General features: G+C 43.7%; 1 protein-coding gene across 1 annotated transcript in view; it reads right to left on the bottom strand.

Moving 5' to 3' along the window:
- ass1 (argininosuccinate synthase 1) overlaps nt 1-18,697 on the bottom strand; it is a 60,958-nt gene extending 42,261 nt beyond the window's left edge. Inside the window, exons 1-8 of the mRNA XM_088615170.1 lie at nt 18,542-18,697; nt 16,742-16,865; nt 14,782-14,850; nt 13,288-13,476; nt 10,432-10,488; nt 9,281-9,355; nt 3,922-3,992; nt 3,368-3,398 (exon numbers count right to left, since the gene is read on the bottom strand). Of these exons, the coding sequence (XP_088471296.1) occupies nt 3,368-3,398; nt 3,922-3,992; nt 9,281-9,355; nt 10,432-10,488; nt 13,288-13,476; nt 14,782-14,850; nt 16,742-16,849 (600 nt within the window). The 5' untranslated portion in view covers nt 16,850-16,865; nt 18,542-18,697. The remainder of the gene's footprint in view (nt 1-3,367; nt 3,399-3,921; nt 3,993-9,280; nt 9,356-10,431; nt 10,489-13,287; nt 13,477-14,781; nt 14,851-16,741; nt 16,866-18,541) is intronic.
- Between the last annotated feature and the right edge of the window lie 1,897 nt (nt 18,698-20,594).

The following is a 20,594-nucleotide window of genomic DNA, read 5'->3' as shown; positions in this document are numbered from 1 at the left end:
CTTCGTTTTGATTTTTTCAGGGACGCGACTCCACAACGGGTGCTGACAGAAGTCTTAAATAGTTTTTACAGGTGTCACGTGGGCAGCGGAGCATGAACTGGAAAGTGGGCTGACCAGGGAGGGAGATGCTGGCTGGGTTTGTGTGGGGTTGAGAAACTCCAGAAGGCGATACACAAGTGCCTCCCGCACTAGGGAATGAGCAAGCTCAGCTCCGTGGAAGTTCTTTTCTCATCCTATAGAACAATGTGCAAATTGAGCAAAAACTCCCAGTTGTGTGCCATGCAATCGGGCTCGAGCCCATAGCATGTCTTCTCAAATTTCCAACACCGAAGATCCCATTGCTGAAAGAGATCCCAAAGCTACTCAGTGCTCACAGCCCTACACACACACTGATATTACAAGTAGCTCTACTGGTGTGAAGGGGGATAACAAGGTTGAGGCAGATTATATTGTACATTTATTTCTTGATATGCATGATGGAATTACACAGTTTTGACTGGATATAAATGAGCCTCTGAATACCTCAACCGGTAAAAAGTGCAAAGTACAGATTTCCAAAAGATTAATCACAGGTGAGTATAAAGCCAATGGATTTCAGTTTTTTGAAGCACTGCATCAGGGCTCCAGAGTGGATCATCTTGTAAAGGAGATCGTAATTGCTAGTTCTAGGGTATGTCATGAGCGATCAGGGATTCATGGTCACCAGGGGGCGGATGCAGAGCTGGCTGGGCTCGATCGCTGAGCTGTTCAAGTCTCCTTTGGTTTATTGCATCACAATGACACCTGGGCACCTGCAGGATTGCGCTGATGTCAGTGAGAGACGCACTCGCTCCTCCAATCAGATCAAACTCTCCTGCAAAGTGTGGTGGAGCTTGCTTATGACAGCTGTGTGTCAGAGGAGTGCGTGTACACAGGATCTCATTCTCTCTTCCTCAGCTGTCCACACCAAAGACAGAAAGAATTCATCCATCGATTTTCTAACTCCTGCTTCTAATCCAAGGCCAAGAGGGATCTGGAGGTTAACCCAGCAAGCAACAGGCACAAGGCTTGATACACCCTGGACAGAACGCCAGTCCATCGCAAAGCAGACAGACACGGACACACACACTGACTCCAGGGTCAATTTTCCCCAAAAGCCAGTTAACCTACCAGCATGTCTCTGGACTGTGGGGGGAAATCGGAGCACCTGGAAAAACCCATGCAAACATGGGGAGAACATGCAAACTCCACACAGACAGCACCCCTTACTCTCTCCTTTTGCCCGGTATTGTGTGGCAGCGATGCTAACTACTGTGCTGCACAGTCAGAAAGTCTGACGACACAAAAATGTCTTCCGTACAGAGCGATCATGTCAAGTGCTTTATCACACGGGTGAAAGAACTGGAAGCAATGTGTTTGCAGTAGTTAACTTCAGATTCTGTCTCCCAGCAAGTGCTAGTCGAGACAAGATAACAAATGCTGGAGAGAAAGTGCAAGAGAAATTCAAAGAGAAAAGACAGATCAGCAGCAAATGCCAGGAGTTTCCCCTTGTCTTCAATGGCTGAACTTTGTGCCCCACACAAAGAAAACTTCACATTCCCTAAGACAGAACTCATGTCTCATCTGTCTAATTACGGCTTTGTAGTTTAGTGCTGCTTGTGACATTTTCATGTCACGGTGTCACGGTAAAATCAGTCCCTCCCACGTTGAACCCGGCAGCAATATTCCAAAACAATACCCCTTGAAAACTGAGACACACAGTACCAGCTGGGCCAGAGCTGGGGCTGTTTTCTTCTGGCGCTCCCATGAAATTGGAAATTACGTGCATCGTTCTTGCAGCCTCACCAGAGACAAGCCAGAGTCTGTGTGTCCCAGCCTCTTCCCAGGCCCAGGCAGTGCAGTTGTGGTAAAAAAAAAAAAAAAAAAAAAAACCCTGTGAGACACAAGTTTGTGTCGCAGCTCAAGGGGTGACCCGGCCTCTGTTCCAACCTCCTGACCTCCTGTAGATCTCTCTGTCCCGCTTGGATGTTCGTTTGTCTTTGATTGGAAATGCTCCTCATCGGGGATGAAAAGGAAGGCAACCACACTGTGTTAAGTTCCCTTTCAGGGCTCCGTGAGGCATGTCTGCTTAAGGAAGGCCAGGAAACCTGTCTATGTTTGCAATAATAGTGGTTTATACACCTCTTACTCTTTCCATTTGCAAGATCGTATGAGGCAGCATTAAGTCAACATGAAAGCATAAGGACTTCCACCCCTGTGTTAGAGACACATACATGCCCTTGGACAGGCCTCTCACTGGACAGTGAAGCCTGGACTTTGTGTGCCTGGGAATTCACCCCCTGATGAGAGCCAGGAAAGTAGGAAACAAGGCTGCCAGGAAACGTCACTTTGGAGAACCTGACATGAAAAGTCTTAAGTATCTTAGAAACTGAAGTGTATGTTGATGCCGGTCTAACCCCTCTCTTTAGCTTTGGAAACAGAGGGTATCCGACAGAACAATCTTCAGAGTAAACTACAGACCTATCAGTTGTTTACATAAAGTAGGTTTCTTCCAATTGCTAAGGCAAAATGACACACCATCGCAGAGCCACTAGGCTGTACAGAATTGCTCAGATACAAACCAGGTGAAGAAGCCTTCACCACTCTACGTCTTCACTTCAAAGCTGGGTGAAAATCGAGACGGCAAAAAGCAAGATTTCCAAAACTCTTTGGCCTCTCACTGTCCAAGAACAGGATATGAAATGAACAAGTAAATGAGATGTTTTCCAGTATGAAAGATTGAAATCCTGTGTCTGTACGTTGGTTTACACTTCTGATTAGATTTGGCAGGTTGGTGCTTTCAGTCTCCCTGTAAAAGCAGGAGTGTGTAACGGTGTGTCACAAAGTGCTGCATTCAGTACTATGGAGTGTGACTCTCCGCAACACCTTTGGGAAAGACTGTGCTACAGGAAAACTCTGCAGACGGTGACAGAACCAACAGCTCTACCCCGCCTGTTAAAACAGCCCTAGAACAGCTCTTCTGGTCTGGGTATAACCAGTCGCTTGCCCAGAACAGCCATGACTGCCAACTGCTGGCACAACGTGCATTGAGCTCTCGAACACAGATTAGCTCTGGCCAGGCAGCAGGAGGCCTCACACAGTGAGAATCAACTCAAGGCCAGTGGCATCTCCCTGCCTGTAAACAAGGTTTACTGCGCTGATATATCTGTTTAAAGGCTAAAAGCATAGCAGAAGTATCGAAAAAATAAGCGCGAAGAGTAGCTCAAGCAAAGTGAGGCGTAGAGACAGAGGGTAAAGTTCGATACGAAGCACAGTATAGCCCAGGAAGGGACATACAATCCTGGCAAACGTTGGTTCTGCACAAAAAACAAAGCAGGGGATACGTTACCTTGGGATTTTCCAGAATTCCAGATTCATAGCTGGTGACAAAGAAGAAAAGAGCAAACTTGTTAAAAAAAAAAGTTGACACGATCAGAGCACGAATACGGTCCGAAAGCATTACAAAACCGACTCGATGTGATTTGGATATCCCTCAGAGTATTACGCAGATCGTGCTACTGGTCCCTATTGCCTGTTTAATCAGGTCTGTCATCTTAGAAATATGTGGATCAAATGAGATGTTTGCCAGTCACCACATGGTCAGAAAACTTGATAAATACAGGGGTTTATCAGTTCATAGACTCACAAACCCCCCTTTCATCCTCCTCGTCCACTGAGCTCCAACACCAACTTCAAACTACCACTTAAGTCACCTACGGTCCCATTTTACTTTACTGTGCAAAAAAGCAGGCCTTTGGATGCCTCAATCCAGTAAAAAACATGTTATGTGCCAGATCATGGTCTATACTAAAAGCGGCTCGCATTTAGAATGAAAAAGCGTCCAAACTTTTTTGTTTAAGATACTTCACATCAGTGCAGGCACTGGAAACGTGTCCTCCTTACCTGATGTGCATCAAGTTGGCGTCCATGCTCCAGGGTGCTTTAGGAGTTACAGGCACGGAGATTCCATGTTTCTGGTGGAAACACAGAACTTACAATGAGGTGCAAGGAAGACCGAAGTCTTAAATGAAATATCGGATCGATCAAAATACAACTAAACGCCTCGTTCGCCAGGGGAAATGAGAGAATCGCATGCCCTTCATAGTTGACCTGATTTAACATTCACTGTGAGCAGGGTTTTTTCAAGTTTTCAATCCTCAAGCACATAACCAACTGTAATACAACATTGCATATTGCATTTTGCTTCATAACTTCATATACCAATAGACCTAATAAAAGCAAAGGTTTACTACTACCTGGACTCTGTTCAGACAATTTACTTACTGACGCATTAATCTACAACGCATCAGTACTATACTTTAAGAATAAGGTCACTGCAGAGCAGAAGCACACATGACACAAACCTGTCGGATGTTTCTAACCTACTGAGCGATGAACCTACAGATTTACTCCCTCATTACCACAGGGATTCATTCACTTCTCTGCCTGGTTAAAAAGTTTCTCCTGCCTTAGCTTATCTTTGACATCTTATCAGTGGACAGGCTTGCCGTTGCCGACTAATAAATGCATTTAGGAGCAGGACAAAAGAACTGCTGGTTTGGAATGGAAGGCTCTCATTTATCAGTTGTGCCCAGAAACGTAGCCGATCGCCCCTGGGGCTCCTTGCCAGCTGTGTGATAAAGGGAGGGAATGGGGTGATGGGGGGGGAGAGAGTGGGGAGCATTGCGTTTTATGGAGCAGTGAGGCGTGTGCCCCCACGGCAGGGTCCTGCCTGGAGAAAAGGAAACGAGTGCTCAGTGATCAATGGTTCCCCCCCCCACCCTTCTCCCTTTTCACACCGACCATTGTCTGCCCGGGTGGGACTCTCTCCAAATTATTTGTTTATGGGCTAATATGTTTCCTTCGGAGACCAATTCTGTTCCCCTCGAGCCCCCAGGGTACGGGCTGGAGAGGGTAAACCTCTGGAGAGTGGAGGTGCTGAACGTGATGGATAGGGGGTAAGAAACCCCTCCCACTTCAAGACAATCGGCACCCTTCAGCATCAATAACAAGAGATCTATTCCCATCACACTTTACCAACCAGATTTTATTCAGAGAATCACAAACCGGACCGCAGTAACACGCAGCACGTTATCTACAGCAAGAAGCCCGATCTGATTTTACTGCTGTAGCTGAACACACAGGCCCGTCACAGTCCGGGGGCTGCTCGATTCTTCCCCTGTGAGCCACAACAGAGGATTTCCACAGGTGCTCAGGATGGGAAAGGCTTCCCGTTTCCTCCCAAAGCAGAAATGCTCTTTGCCGCATTTACAGCAAGTGAGAAATCTGAAACACCAAAGTCTTCACCGCTGACAACCTGACAGGCCTTACTTTTGGATTATGGATAGAGTTCATAAAGTAGTTCGCTATATATATATAAACACACTGAATACTTTGAGAAAAAAAATGTTAATATAACAGCGAAATTTCAGCTGCATCAAGACACTACCATTAACGTCCTGGTAAGTATATGTTACCGTTGTTAATGTGGCTGCACTTCCACTTTCAAGCACACACAGTGTATTAAGGTTTTACGTGGAGAGCTTCCTTTATCATTACATTTCTTATGACTTGATAATGTCTTCCTCTCTCTCACTATGCTGTCCAGCATGTAGCTAGGGGTGAGGCCATCTCCGTGGGAAACGCCGCGTGGAGCCACGGGCAAACTGGAATGCGTCTTTGGTTTCAGACAGAAATGATCAGTTTCTATTTTCTAACGAATAAACACCGAGTTCCATAATGTGATACAGCCAATATAGGATACACAGCATTACACTTACACTGAAATGGAGTGGCAAGCGTTAATGACGAAGGCTTGAAGAAACACAGCTCACTATATTCTCTATAGAGCCAACACACAGCCTTCAAAGCTTTTTTGTCAAGCTGAATTTCAAAAATATGTGTAAGTGGACAGGAGTGCGATATACCACTTAATGGCCAAAATATTAGGAACCCACAGTGAATACAGGGGCTGTGGGCAACATGTGGTGGACGTGTGGGGCATGAGACAGCTCTCCATCACCTGCCCCGGCCTATACAATCCTCCAGCTCTCAGTCCTCTTCACAACTGAAGAAAACTGGTACATTGTACAGACTGTTCTTGCGGATTGCCGATGCCCAGCATGTTAATCCAGCCAGAACCTCAGACTCCGAAGAATCTGAAAGCCCACCTCTTTGGGATATGCAGTAGCTAACCCCTGAGGCCCCTCACTAGCACTACTTTACCAACCATGCCCTTAGATTACTACAGTGCTTCCTGTTTGTCAAGCAGCACTGAAACTCTCCAGCACTGTGCAACAGCCACCCATCCGTCCAGTTTCTAACCACTTCTGCCGAGTCAGGGTCGCCGGAGCCTATCCCAACAAGCAATGGGCGTGAGGCAGGACACACCCTGGGCAGGACGCCCGTCCGTCACAGGGCAGACGGAGACAAACACAGATTTGCCCACGCTCACGGCAGGGCCAATTTTCTCAAAAGCTAAGAAGGCGATCACGTTTTGGACTGGGGGAGGAGATCGGATGGCCGGAGGAAACCCACACGAGCATGGGGGAGAACCCAACGCGGATATCGCCAAAGGTCAAGAACTGCACGCAAGGCCATAGCGGTGCGAGGCGACAATGCCAACCGCTGTGCCACAATGCTGCTCCACTGCGCAACATCCTGCCACTTTATCGCCACGGTGCTTTTTGTGGTTACTGTTGCCTGTTTGCAACACTGTTTGCATGTTGACCATGTTGCAAGCTGCTTTGGATAAAGCTGTCTGCCCAAGGAACAGATGGACAGTAAGCGTTTCCGTGGTTAAATTCTCAACATACTGTATTGGCCAGGAGAGAACAGAGTTTTTTTTTCCCAGTGACGTAGGCTATTGGCCACAGTCACGGGTTCTGTCACCTGTATTTTCTCCTGATTCTGTCTCCCTGGGTTGTCATTCCTGGTGTCCGGTACAGTTTGCTCTGACAGACTGTGCTCTCGTGTCCATTTATTCTTCATTCTGCCACGCCCTCAGCTTAAAAACTTTGAATCCCTTTTACTTTTGCAACACAAAAACAGCCGGTGTTACAAAGGTTGTTTACAGCAACTATTGTGAAGGGGGGGCTCTGCGAGAAAACATTTCAGAACAGGAGAAAAGTGGCCTCTGGCTTTTTTAGATAGTTTAAAGTCCTTCAATGAAGGCTTTCAACTTTCCAGTTGGTGACAAGCTGCCAGTGTGAAAATGAAACAGTGTCTGTTGTTTTAAGGCGTCACAATAACAGGATTTTCCTTCCAGATATTTTTTATATTACAACTACAGGGTTTAACAGTGTTGGGGGTGAGTGTGTGTGTGTGTTTGGGGGGGGGTATTGCAGAGATTCAGTGCAGACTGGCTGTAAGGAAAAGCAAAAGGCTGAAAAAAACAACCCTTCCACTGTCTCAGCAGGGGGTCAAATGATTGCAAGACATCTTAAATGGACACGCATAATCCCACATACAATATCGTCATTTGAAAGCAAGAGATGAAAAGACAGTCCCCTATGTCTATCCACCTGGAGAGTTTAACCCATTCTGAATTATAACTCCCCTCACACACACCCTATTACTGACAGCACCAGGGCACGATAGGCCAGACTGGGGTCTTTAATGATGGAACAAGCCAGACACACACCCCAATAATTATCCCATTTCACTCAAAGGCAATGGGGCATCAAGTGTTTTGATCTTGTGCTGTAATGAGCCTTGCACAACTGATGGCTTGAACCCTTGATTTCAGTGCCTCATCAAAAAACATACAGGCACGAAGTATTAGAAAGCCAAATGCACATTACGTCCTTTCTGTTAGATTTCCAACCGCCGATTATCTAAACCGGTCAGAGCGAATGAACGATTGAAAATGCACAGTCCATTATAACAAGGGAAAACGAGAGAATGAATTAAATTGCTGTTTCAAAGTTCCATCAATTTCTTACAAATCAAAAGTCTTGTTTTATTTTTCTAACCAAAAGCCTCTTGATGAGAAAACCGGTTTTCTCATATTGCTCCAATGGACTTTCTTAAACTGCTTGGGTCGGGACACATCAGAGAAAGGCAATAAAACAGATGTGGTTCACTGATGAGTGGTGTGGAAGTTAACTTGTGTCCTGACGGGGGTAACGTGACAATTTGTAAGTTTTTTTAATGGTTTTAAATGAAGGGTTCCTGGGTTGAGAATTCATTTTTTATGAGACTGTACCTCCAGTCATTCTTTTGCGTCTAACCTCTTGGAAAGTTCTTTTATAAGAATTGACAGATGGGTGCACTTTTACAGAACCTAGGGAAAAGTAGGTACTACTATTTCTTAAAACATAAATCATTATACATTGTATTGATGAACAGAATTCAACCACTCAAATATCTGGACACACTATGTACAGTGGTGAACAGAATTTCTTTATTGTAATGCTCAGAGTCACTTATAAGTTCCTTGACGATGTGATGCTCTCCTTTTGCAAAGAACAGTATATAGGGATAGAGTGAGTTCATCTATAGCTTATTGTATTTAGAGTCTACTTATCACAGCTGGATTTGAATCACTTTTCCATTAGGAGTTCAAGAAGCAGCTATATTCAATGCTCAGTGCCAAGATTGTGCCCGTACAACCAGATACAACAACTGAAGCACGACAGCTGTGAAACTACATGAGCGCCCTCTAGTGAAACACACAGGGAAAGCAGAAAAACTCCACTTTGGGGGGGAAAAATTCAGATTCTGAAAAGGCCTACCTCCGAGGTCAAATGCTTAGAAAACATCTTGTTACAGAACAATGAATGAAGGAGATGAGATGTGAAATCTCAAATAGAGGTAGCAAGTTAATCCCATCTGATAAATTGCAGAATGGCAGGTGTATATATACAGTACATATCAAGTTGATCGCCAACATATCAAAAAGGTTTCCCCAGTTTTGAAGTGTATTGGCTTCAGTAATCTATCTGCTAACTTGAAAATGTAAAACAATTCTTATATCCAGCTCCAGTCAAGTAATGCAAGTGTGGTGCTTATAGATAAATCCATGGAAAACAACTTTTAACAGTCATCACATTATGGGAGAATTTGACAGCAAATCTCACACCTTTTTTGCTGCTGCTTCTACCATACATGTTGAGCATCTTAAAAGACATCTTAAAAGAGCAGTACTTGATCATAACTTTGACACCTTCTTCAGAACAACCACCACCAAACTAACAAGTGATTGTGGCAGTGCCGGGTTCAGCCACCTCAAAACGATCGAGCAGATGAAGAAGACCTTTACCTGTGCAAAGTCCATTAGATCTTTCCTGCCCTTGAACCGATTATAGAACTCCGGGATCCTCCAAGGAGCAATGATCTACATTTAAGGGGGAGAACAAATGGAACACAGCCATGTTAACTCACTGGATCGCTGCAGCGTGATCTCCTGTGCTCACTGGATAAAAGCAGGAGTGAGTTAGAATATCTGACTGAAACACTAGAGTTAAACTTAGAGTTAAACAGGTTTATCTCGTAAAACAATGTTACAATGCACTTTGCTGAATCAGAAAGGGCAAGCCACATTAGAGAGATGAATTCCAGTTTGTATGGCAGTTAGCATCAATCCACATCGTCTAACAATTCTGACCAGTGGCTTGAATAAATACTGTATTTGCTGCACACTCAAGATTAAATTGAGTTGCTTTTGGAAAATGTACACTTAAAGTCTTGATTTTATAAGACTATAGCATGAGATGGAACACGGCTTTTTAGGACTGATTTAAAGCACCATTTTAGAAAAAGTCAGTAACATTTATAGTTTACTGCTTCAACAATATTGTATCTTAATAGTCTTCTGGAAGAGAGTAAGGAGAGAGGAAGCTCTATAGAGTCTCCTACAAGGGCTTGAGTGTCACGGAGCAACTGCTCTGCAAAATGGGGGAAAAAAAATCAAGGTATTCCACCCAATAGCATGCAAAATTAATACGGATATTTAAAAAAGTGACATAACTAGCATTCGGAGAAAGACATTTATCACAACACTTTAAGGAGTAAAAAATAAATAATAACATGCTGTTAAACCCGAACTCTACATCATTTGGCCTCTCACAAAATAAGCAGCTAAGCAGTTTGAACACAAAAAGGTTCAACCTCTCATAATACAGCCCCGTATTTCCACAGGAAGGACTTTCACACCTCCATGTACATGTATATTTAGTAAACATAAAAAATACATTCTCTAAGATGTTACAGAGATGTTGCAAATCCAAGCTTCCAAATACATCACTCATAGCATTTATCAATGTGTATATATATATACTTTGTCCCTTGATTACCCTTTACTGCCAATTTATAACCAATTTAATGCCTGAGAACTAAGTATTCATTAACGTTGGAGTTACAAAGTCTATTTAACTCGAGAAATTTCACAGAACTTGATACAGAAGATCCTACCTTGACTTCTGGGTAGAGTGCGTAGCAGGTCAGCTCAAACCGAATCTGATCGTTACCCTGAAGAGGAAACAAGTGCGTTAATTCAGAACCTGAGTACTGCATGGTTTTGGGGGGGGGGGAGGGAGATTACAAAGATGTTATAAATGACATTTCGTCTCCATCTAGTGGACAAACCATGTATTACATACTTTTCCAGTTTTCCTAATTTTTTTAGAAGTTAAATTGTCTTCTCCTAGCGGAAAATGTGCATATTACAGATGCTTTCCGTGAAGGGTTAGTATTAATTCTAAGGTTTGAATCCTTGTCTTAGAGGGCCCCAGTCCTGCAGGTTTTATAGCTAATTAAACAAATTAACTTTGATCAATCAAACTGGTGGTTTGTTCAATTAAGCAATCAGATATCATCCATCCATTTTCTAATTGCTTCTTCCCATACAGGGCCAAAGGGCAGCCAGAGCCCATTCCAGCAGTCAGAATAGTTTTCATCCTTTCAAGCACCAGGCTTTCATTCTTTGAAACATTTCTTGCTAAATTGGTTAATTGCTTAAACAAATGTCCCTAATCATTAAATAACAGGTGATTTGGGGGGGCTGTAACTGGATTGCAGCAGCTCTCCAAGTCCAGGGCTTGCCTGTACCAGTCTGCATTAAATACTGAGGGACTAAAGTCACATCCGGCTCGTCCACAGTCTTGCAAAGGATCCTTTTACCAGTAATTGGTTACATTCTTAGCAGCTGCCTAGAGATGTGAATTCCATTCACACCAAAATAGCACAGCAGTTATGTAACATCTTTAAAAAGCTACACGTTAACTTAAAGCATCATGAAGTAAGTCATACCCCGCACTCAAAGGAAGAACTGCAATATGTTTAATACAGCACAGAGAAACATAAGCTGTAGTCTTTCGTACAGGACTTGCCAGCCTGCCAAACGTGAGAACACCTGCTGATTTAAGCATGGTGTCACGCCGCACAGATGGAAATGCTGCACAAGCAGTTTGAGTGCCTGAGAATACATCTAACTGAGTAAAGCCCCTGATATCCGATTGTCTTGGTAGAGGAATTGACACTAGGAGGGCCCAGTTATAAACAAGAGAGACCAAATGGGCCACATCATGCTCGTTTGGTAGTCCAGTAGCCTGGCTCTGGCCCAGGCTGGTCCACTTGCGCTGGGAGGTCTCCTCCTTGTCCACCAGGCAGGTGGTCTCCCTATCACTTCAGCATGCAATAGTGTCTAAACCTCCAATAACCCAGACCCTTACTGCCACTGCCCTCGTTTTGCTGGGGGGAATGGGCTCCTAAGTGCCCTGATTTTCCTCAGTGCCAACCTTTGGCCCCAGTAAGGCCTGGAAGCCATACCAGCCTGCCCCCTGTGTAGCACACGCTACATGACCCTGGCCGCAGTGGAGGTCTCCCTCTGGACTGGTCCCCCACAGCAGCTCGTCTTAAATATTACATTAACTTCCACTAAAGTTACTCCCTTTGCTCAAACTGGTAAGCAATTTTTTTTTTAAAGTAAAGAAAAAAAAACACTTTTAAGAGATGAGCAGGCGATGGATCCAGAAAGAGAACCTGGATTTGAGAAAGCAAATAAACTCAACTTTAAGGAGAGGGGGAAAAAAATATAGACTTCATCATTTAAAGACATGACAGCTTTGAAAGAAGCCGTGCACTACAGTATGTGGATTCTGTGGACAAAAAATGCAAACCGTAAAGGTTAATCCTGTTAAGATAGCAAAAAAGTGACTTCGTCAGGCTGCTGACTTGTTAGCCCTGCTCTCTTTGGTACAGATCATAATACCTCACTTCCCATCCCTGAGGATCTCAGCGAGACATTTCTGGAAGTTTCCCAGGTCTCGTGGAATACGTGCATAAACCAGATAAGGCCGGAGCATCACACGTAGGAATGAGCTACAGGAACACAGGGCAGACTCTTCCACGCGGAGAAGAAGGAAGCAAACTGCACACTCAGCCACATCCCGAAGCGCATTTATTCTTTTCCACGAGGACGCGTCTTCGTAAGTGAGGAAACATCTTTCTTTTTTTTCTTTGCTCCAGTGCTTATCTCTCAGTCAGTTTCCCTTTTCTTGCTCTCAGGCCCCGGCTGAGGGCATTTCCATGTCGAAATGAAAAAATACCTTTCTGTCGAAACTGTTTCGTTAGGAAGTAAACTAATTGATAAACTGCTGCTTTGCGAAACGAGAGGAAGTCCAGCAGGTTAACCAGGAGGCTGTTTGAATATCCTGCAGGGCACTGCGATTGCACCCTTGAGCAATGTGCTGTGCTCAGTCTGCTTCGGGAAAATGCCCAGTTATATAAACTGGCACAAATGCAAGTTGGTTTGGATAAAGCCAAATTAATGAATGATGATAATTAACTGGTGGCTGGCATGATTTTACAGCCCATGCACAGGAACAAATCGGTTGCCTCAGACGGTGCAGACTTAAAATGCACTGTGAATGTGAACATTTAAAAATGAGAACAGAAACTATTCATTTCCAGAAGGAGTTGTCTGAAAGTGAGCACAGTGGCCTGGCCATGTTGCTAAAGCCGAACCTTTGCTTCACTCAAGAAATGGACAGATGGATGAGATTTGTTGATTAATTAAAGACAACCAACGGGGCTGGGCGTGTCTCCTCTGATTTGCAAGTCTTACCACACAGTTTGGAACTCCAGTAGAGTTTTCTGGTACAGCTGCCATTATGCTGACATCATTACTTAAAACAATCGTTTCAAGAAGACACTTACAAAACAAATGAGCAAACAAATGAGGATATTATGCACAAAACATGCTTTAAAACTAAGAAATCTCTGATAGTTGGGTATTTCCACCCACAATTCCCTGGGGCAGCGCCGTACCTTGCCTGTGGCACCATGGGAGACAAACTGGGCGCCCTCACGCTGGGCAATCTTGACCTGGCGGCGCGCAATGCAGGGCCGGGCAATGGAGGTTCCCAGGAGGTAGCGATCCTCATAGATGGCGCTGGCCTGGACCGCTGGCCAGATGAACTCCTCCACGAATTCAGCTCGCAGGTCCTCGATGAACACCTGTGAGGGCGGATCGACAGGGGAAGCCATTTAGAAACATGATTTGAACCATAGGTCATCCAGCAGAGATCACATTCCCAACACCTGCTTCTAAGCGGGTTAAGTATGCCATGCTGATGTGCTCATTTCTATCTCATTTCTGTTCTGTTTGCATGCAGGCCATCACTACTGCCCTGTAGCAAAGGACATCTACAATGTAGGCTGAGCACAGATCCAGAGTTACAAATATTAATTGATCGCAAACTCTGTGATGTGTCCTTCCATTTTAGACTCAGAACCTTTTCAGAACAGATCACATAATTAAAAAAACATGAGGATGAAATGTGCAGTGGAGGGACAGGATAAGGTAGCTGAGCCAGTGTAGGCAGGACGTTAGACCCGAAAGAAGTGAGCATTTCCTGTCTATAGTCCCTTGTAGCTCCTATAGGCAAGGGAAAGGAGTCTAAATGATTTGGGTCGAGTCCTGAATGATGTCTTCTAGCATCTGCAGATGGGTGGTCTCGGTGTGTGATGTGAGTGAAAACAAATGGGCTGCTGTTGTGACAGGGATGCAAAGTTTATTAGATTGTTGCTCCTGGCCAAACAGGATCTGCCACAGGTTCTGCTGCTGGGTGGCGGGGGGGGGGGTGAGATGAAAATCTGCTGCGCTTTTTTATATGTGAATATAGAGAACTGTGTGTTAAGGTGTAAGTTCCATGCACCAGTGTCTCTGATTCTGTTGAATGAGTTGAATTCTCCAGTATCTGCAGGTCTAAGAGACGGGGTGTTGAAGACTCAAGATGAGATGCTGGGGGTCATGGAGCGAATTACTTTAATGAACATAGGTGTGCAAAAATATAGGACACCTCCATAGATTGATAAGAGGAAACCAACATGGCAAAAATATCCTGTAAAGGGTTCATACTGCCAAGCCACCGGTTTGCAGTTCTGATCCAAGGCAGGTGCTTCCAGACCTGGTCCCGAAGGACCAAGCTCCTGCTCAGTTCTCTTCCAGCCGGGCTCTTAACCGCATCCTCAGCTGAGCTAATGATTCTCTTTGCTGTCAATCTTTCAAGCAAAATCCTACTTAGTCGATTAAGTTGCTTATGAATCTTAAATTAAGTTTGGAAATGCAAGCTACGACGTTTAAGAGCTGAAAACAATAAAGCAGTTCAAGTGTTATTAGGCTTTGCAGCAGCTTGAAAGATGCTAGGGAACAAGATTTGAGGAAATGACTGGGCAGTTTGCTCCAGACGCCTTAGTGTACAATAAACCTTCTTGATTTTAGTCATCGGTCTGGGAGAATACCCCTCTTGCCCCCTGTACCTTTTTTGCTCCCAGGCTCTGCGCCTTCTTCTGCGCGGCGTCAAAATCCTCATCCTGCCCGATGTTGGCCTGAAAATGAGAGAAAGGAGAAAAAAAATAAAAATAAAAAAATGAAACGACCTCTTACCTTTTGCCAGCAGGCTCCAGAGGGGATTTACCTGGAGTCTCTGCTGCACAGGAGTTCCTTTCAAACTGAAAAAATTTAGACGAAAACCTCCCTTGGAATGAAACGCGAGCTGTGCTGTGCAGGTGTGAATGGGTGAATGGATAAACACAACCAGGAGTCATTTTTCCACGTCATGGCTCATGGCTACCAACCCTGTAGCCACACCCGAGGGAGAATGAGGATAGGAAGGCGGACTCCTGCCACCTGCCCTCCATCAAGCCATTTATTTTCACAGGTCACAGGCAGTGCAACCCAGAGGAGAGACACATTCCTCATTGACCGCACCCTACGCCTGCAAGTGTCTGGGACACACCAGGGGGCACTACATCACCAGGGGATCCCCCCCCCCCCCCCGACTAAATCGCACCCCCTCTCTTGGTGGCGTTCAGCTAATTGGGGGATCAAATCCGTCAGCTGCTGGCAAGACCCAGGGTCGAACCAGCAACACCTGGAGCACAGAGCACAAGCAGCTCCAGGCGAGCTCCTTCAGTTGTTCAGCTGCGTGCGCCGATATCCCTTCTCTGCATTTCTGAAGCACCATCTCTCTCATCACTGATCTGCCTTTCATCAGGAAGAAGGAATACAAGTTGACGTCTCTAGATCAGGGAGAAGAGGGGGGAGCTAAGCAAATTCTAATTTGGCATTAAATCATATTGACGAGTGTGACATTCACAAACGTTCAGGCCTGACAGGGGTAAGTCCATCAAATCTTACTTGGCATAAACGGCTGTGGGTCTTTTCACAGAACACAATCACACTTGCTAGGAAGTTGTTCAATTAGTTCCTAACACCCCAAAACACACATTTTCTTCTGTACATAAAAGGTCTTTATTTGGCCACATAACAAAAATGCTAACTAAGCTCTAGGACGTTATGTTAAGGTATGGTTTTTATAAGCTGATCATAATCGAAATAATTCTCATCAAAACACAATGGCGTGACAATGGTGAACAGACCCTGCTGGTAATCCATCAAATGAAAGCTCAGGCGAGAGAAACTTCGGTCCAATGAGCCAGTTCGTAAAGCAGCCAAAGGCTATGCACTCAGATAAAAATGGGTGATTTATCTGTCTGACAGCTAGACCTGACAGTGGCTCAGTGTTCTGCTCAGTCTTTCAGATTTCTAATCAGGCGTGTAGACGTCCACACTGCACTCATCTGCACAAGGCCGAAGACATCGTGACAGGGCCCGGCCTCAGAAGTGACACATCGGTTTTTTTACTTTTGGTAAATGATTCAGTTCATTTCTGATTATACTTAAATAATAGGGAAGGACCAGGAACACTCAGTGCACCTTCTTTTTATACAATTACCTTCGGCAAACACGCATGTTCGACAAGCACCTGCATTGCTGTTTCACACAGAAATAGAGAGTTAATCCGAAGTATCAATCCATTTTTCTAACCACTTTATCCAATACAGGGACACAGGGGAGCTGAATCCTAGCCCAGCAAGCAATGGGCACAAGGCAGGGTACACCCTGGATGGGATGGGACTTACCAGATGCCAGCCTATTGCAGGGCACACACAGACACAAACACACACTCACACCAGGGCCGATATTCCCAGAAGCCCATTCACATATTAGTATGTCTTTGGACCATGGGAGGAAACCCATGCAAACATAGCGAGAACACACAGACTCCACACAGACTGCACCCCGGGAATTGAACCCAGCAATGCTGCCTGCTGTGCCGCCATGCCACCTAAAACATCAAAGCATCTTGTCTTAAAACTGGGGTCAAAGAGGCACGGTGTCACGCACACCCCCCTCGCGGTCGAGCTCCTTTCTTACCAAATAGGCGATGACATCGTAGCCCTGCTCCTTCAGCCACACCAAGATACAGGACGTGTCCAGGCCACCACTGTAGGCCAGAACCACAGTGCCCTTCGACTTGGACATGATGCGTGCTGGAAACCTACAAGAAAACAGCACACGACTGACACACGGACCACTGGACCACATTAGCGATCAGTGGGAGTCAGGCTTAGTCTCAGGTCTTCCCAAGGCTCAAGACACAGATGATGTTTATAAAGTAAAATAGAAAAAAAAACACGAGGCTATACGTATAGGAAAGAAATATACAGTAACTATATGGACAATATATATAGTAAAATCCGTCAATCCTTTATTTATCCAATACACAACCACCTGCATGTTCTCAGCTCGTTTTTCTAAAACTACCCCCGGATGATAGCTTTATTTTATTCATTTTGTTTTCTCTATTGCAAAACACTATACTCCTGTTAAGCAACATAAAAAAAAAAACCCACAATATTCCTCTATTGCTCAACTTAACTGAAAGAGTTTTAGTTTTCCTCAAGGCCCTCAATACAATTTGAAGACCCGTTCATTCCACGGTCGTGGTTTCCGAGTTCCGAAGCCGGCCGGACACGCCCTGCCTGAGCCGCCAGTTCGTCACTTAACCTAGAGATCCTGCCCTTTGAGGAAGCTGGGGAGGAACACCTCGAGGAACCTGGAGTGCCCGAAGAACACCCTCACGGACACGAGGGGGAACATTCAAGCTCCACACAGAAGGTGACGACGGCCTCCGTGTCAACAGCGCTCCGTGACCTCACACCTGAAGTCGGCCGAAACTTTCTATTACCGCGACTCACTGCCTCAAGCGAATTACAGAATTACCATGAGATGCAAAGCGTGCATCTACAGTCAGAAATAAACGACTCATAAAACTGATAAATGTACATTTTTTAAAAAAAAACTGTACGTTTGAGACGGATAAAAACAAGTCCCGATACCAGACTCGATTACAGACATAAATACCGGCGCCTCTCATTTTGAAACCATGTTATTCGCAGGCTTATTTGAAGTAAATGATAGTTATTTAACAATTACAACAATTATCTCTGAATTCGCTGACCACTGATTCCAATTGCAGCGTAGTACCAGTAAAGATCCTAAGTGAAGTAAGCGACTTCAGATCTATGACGCAACTGAGAGTTTAACTGGACGTACAGTGCATACTGTATTGACGGAGAATTATACAAAACTCAAAACAGACTAAAGATACTAAGAATACATTTTGCTGCGGTAAATGCATTAGATTACAATATTTTCTTGATTGCTAATACGATGATTAATAGGTGATCCCCTGTCAAAAATGCAGACTTGCAATAGGATGTTAAAGAACAGTCTTTTTTATTATACTGGATATGAGAAAACTGATGATAACTCATCTTTAAAGATGACCCCTTTCACTGTAAAACCGTGTATATCCAGGAAAATAGTGTACAGAATGACGATCTGTACAGTGTTTTTTATACTACGAGGTACTGCACCTGTCGCTTGTGTAGCGAGATGAGTCGCACATCTACTGTAATCTTAGGAAATTCATCCTCTATCCCTTTAGAAGCTGCTACCAGATAGTCAAAAGCTAAAGGCTAGATAAACGAATGAGTTAAGCAAAAAAAAAGGAGTAAAAATGAAGGAATATTTGTTACAACATGCATACAAAAATACAGTATAGAACATTCTTCCCCTGTTTATTTGTATAACTGTGAAGCTTTGCTTCTGTGACGTGCACGCCTGAAACACTCCTCCATGCATTCTTTGAATGAAAACGAAATGTCTTACCTCGGAATCAGAGATATTTGAATGCAAGAACAATCTCCTTCTTGCACTGTGAGTACCCACAATTTAGCACTCCGTGAGGCAGGTTACGTCTTTAAGGCAGAATACACGCAGGTCTGTGAGCCAATCAAATATCAGACAGATTTTTTTTTTCCCAGTAGAGGGCGTGGCAAAAAGAAAATCTGTAATTCCACAGTCAGGGCACGGTTTTATTAAATTATTAAACCACAAGTACTTGAACTGCTATCTTTTGTGCTTTGTTCAAATACTGCAGACTGTTGTATTTGGTTTAAGCGTTTTGAAGGTCTCTGCCTATGACTGCATTCCAAATAGATTCCGTTTGTTACGTAATGTTATTTTTTAAATTAATTTCACAAGACGACAGAGTGTCACCCGAGCGGCAGGTAGACACATAAAGAAGTTTTCAAACGAGACCGTTCGTTCCTAGACCTTCATCATTCCCGTTTGGTAGTTAGAAGTTATTTGGTCCAAGCTGGTTTCTTGGAAGAATCGAGGGTAAAGCAGCTGAAGGGCGTTTGTAAAGTTTTAAATGACATTTCTTTCTCTCTGGGTTATTTTTGTTTCTCATTTTTAATCGGTTTTATAGTTGAGCCTCTGGAAAATGGCAGAAATGGCAGTCTACATTCTTTTACAGGTGAAGTGCGCTTTTGCAGAAAGAAGACGCTCATGAGAATATTTTGAATGCCTGGGCATCAATACTTGAAGGAAATGTGTTTTGTAAATCTTAGCCTTTCATATTGAACAAGGAAGTACTGAACATTTAATCTATAAGTATTGCAGTCTATTCACTTTCATTTGACAATATACTAGGATTCACCTCAGCCCATTTATGTGGAAACCCCCAGTTCCTAAGGCTATAATGTCCACCCACACAGAATGCAAAACCTGGGTCTATAATGTAATTAAAGAATATATTGGAAAGTCTCTCTCTCTCCAGAACAAGGAACAGACGTAACCCGTTTAGCCAGTTCAGGCTGCAGGAGTTTAATTAAATGTTATGTTAGTTTTCACCCACACCCTGTGCATAACAATCAGTGTCCAGCAAACATGAAGAACGATATGATATGAAATAATCTGATACATAATTGCATTGTATCAGGCAGGAAATGGGAGCTGGCAACATGAGCCTGACGCTAGTCCGGGAAATGAGGACGTTTCTCCTGTGTTTTGAGGGCTAGAAAGTTCAATATGATAAGACAGCTTGTTGTAGCTGTGTGGCCAAAACAACAATATTGCTTTCTGGATAATTTAAATCTTACACAATTATTCATTTCAGTTAAGCAGTAATATCTTTCTTCAGAAGAAGAAGAATATCTTTCATTCTTTCAAAATTCATTCTTTGGTCTAGCTAGAGTCATAGAACTAAATTCTGTAAGTATTCAGTAAATAAACAACAAAGCTTGGATTGTTTGCCGCCAACAATTACATTAAATTTTCTAAAGGACAAATTCTAAATATATTTCCGTGTCAAGAATCGTGACAGTAGAATTAAAGATTAACTTCCTTGTAGACTGAGGTCTAGAGTTTGGAAAGTCCTTTGTATTTGTAAAACCTATGCATCCTTATGTAAGGGGTGTTGCCACATCATTTCTTCATGTTTTCCTGGCATGCTTATTTCAGTTCTTGGATTTCCTTAAAACAAGTCTTTTCACACCCTGAAGAGAAGAAAAACTAGCTTTGGCAAAAACTTCCTACTTCCTGGTTTATTTTTCCCCTGTTACTTTTGTAAAAACATTAATAAAACAAACTATTTAGATTCTATGAAAATGTAGTTTTACTCTACTTGTCACTAATAGGTTTTTAGATACAAAATCAGGGAATAAATCTGTCTAAATGCTTGTGCACAGCTTAACCATAAATAAATTGGCAGGGATGCTCCTACAAAGGTTTTGTCTTTTCCCCTTTTCCCCACAGCACTGAGAAAAGAGCTTTTACTGTATTAACTCTGCCCCTAAAACAATTCCCAAAATTAAATTGCGTTCATTAGCAACAATGAAAACAGCATGATTAACAAAAAGGACATCATAACTGCAGG

This window comes from Lepisosteus platostomus, chromosome 21 (assembly GCF_059453375.1).
Source record: "Lepisosteus platostomus isolate fLepPlt1 chromosome 21, fLepPlt1.hap1, whole genome shotgun sequence".
Lineage (NCBI taxonomy): Eukaryota > Metazoa > Chordata > Actinopteri > Semionotiformes > Lepisosteidae > Lepisosteus > Lepisosteus platostomus.
The sequence above is the reverse complement of the archived record's forward strand: the minus strand, read 5'-3'. Positions and strand labels throughout refer to the sequence as shown.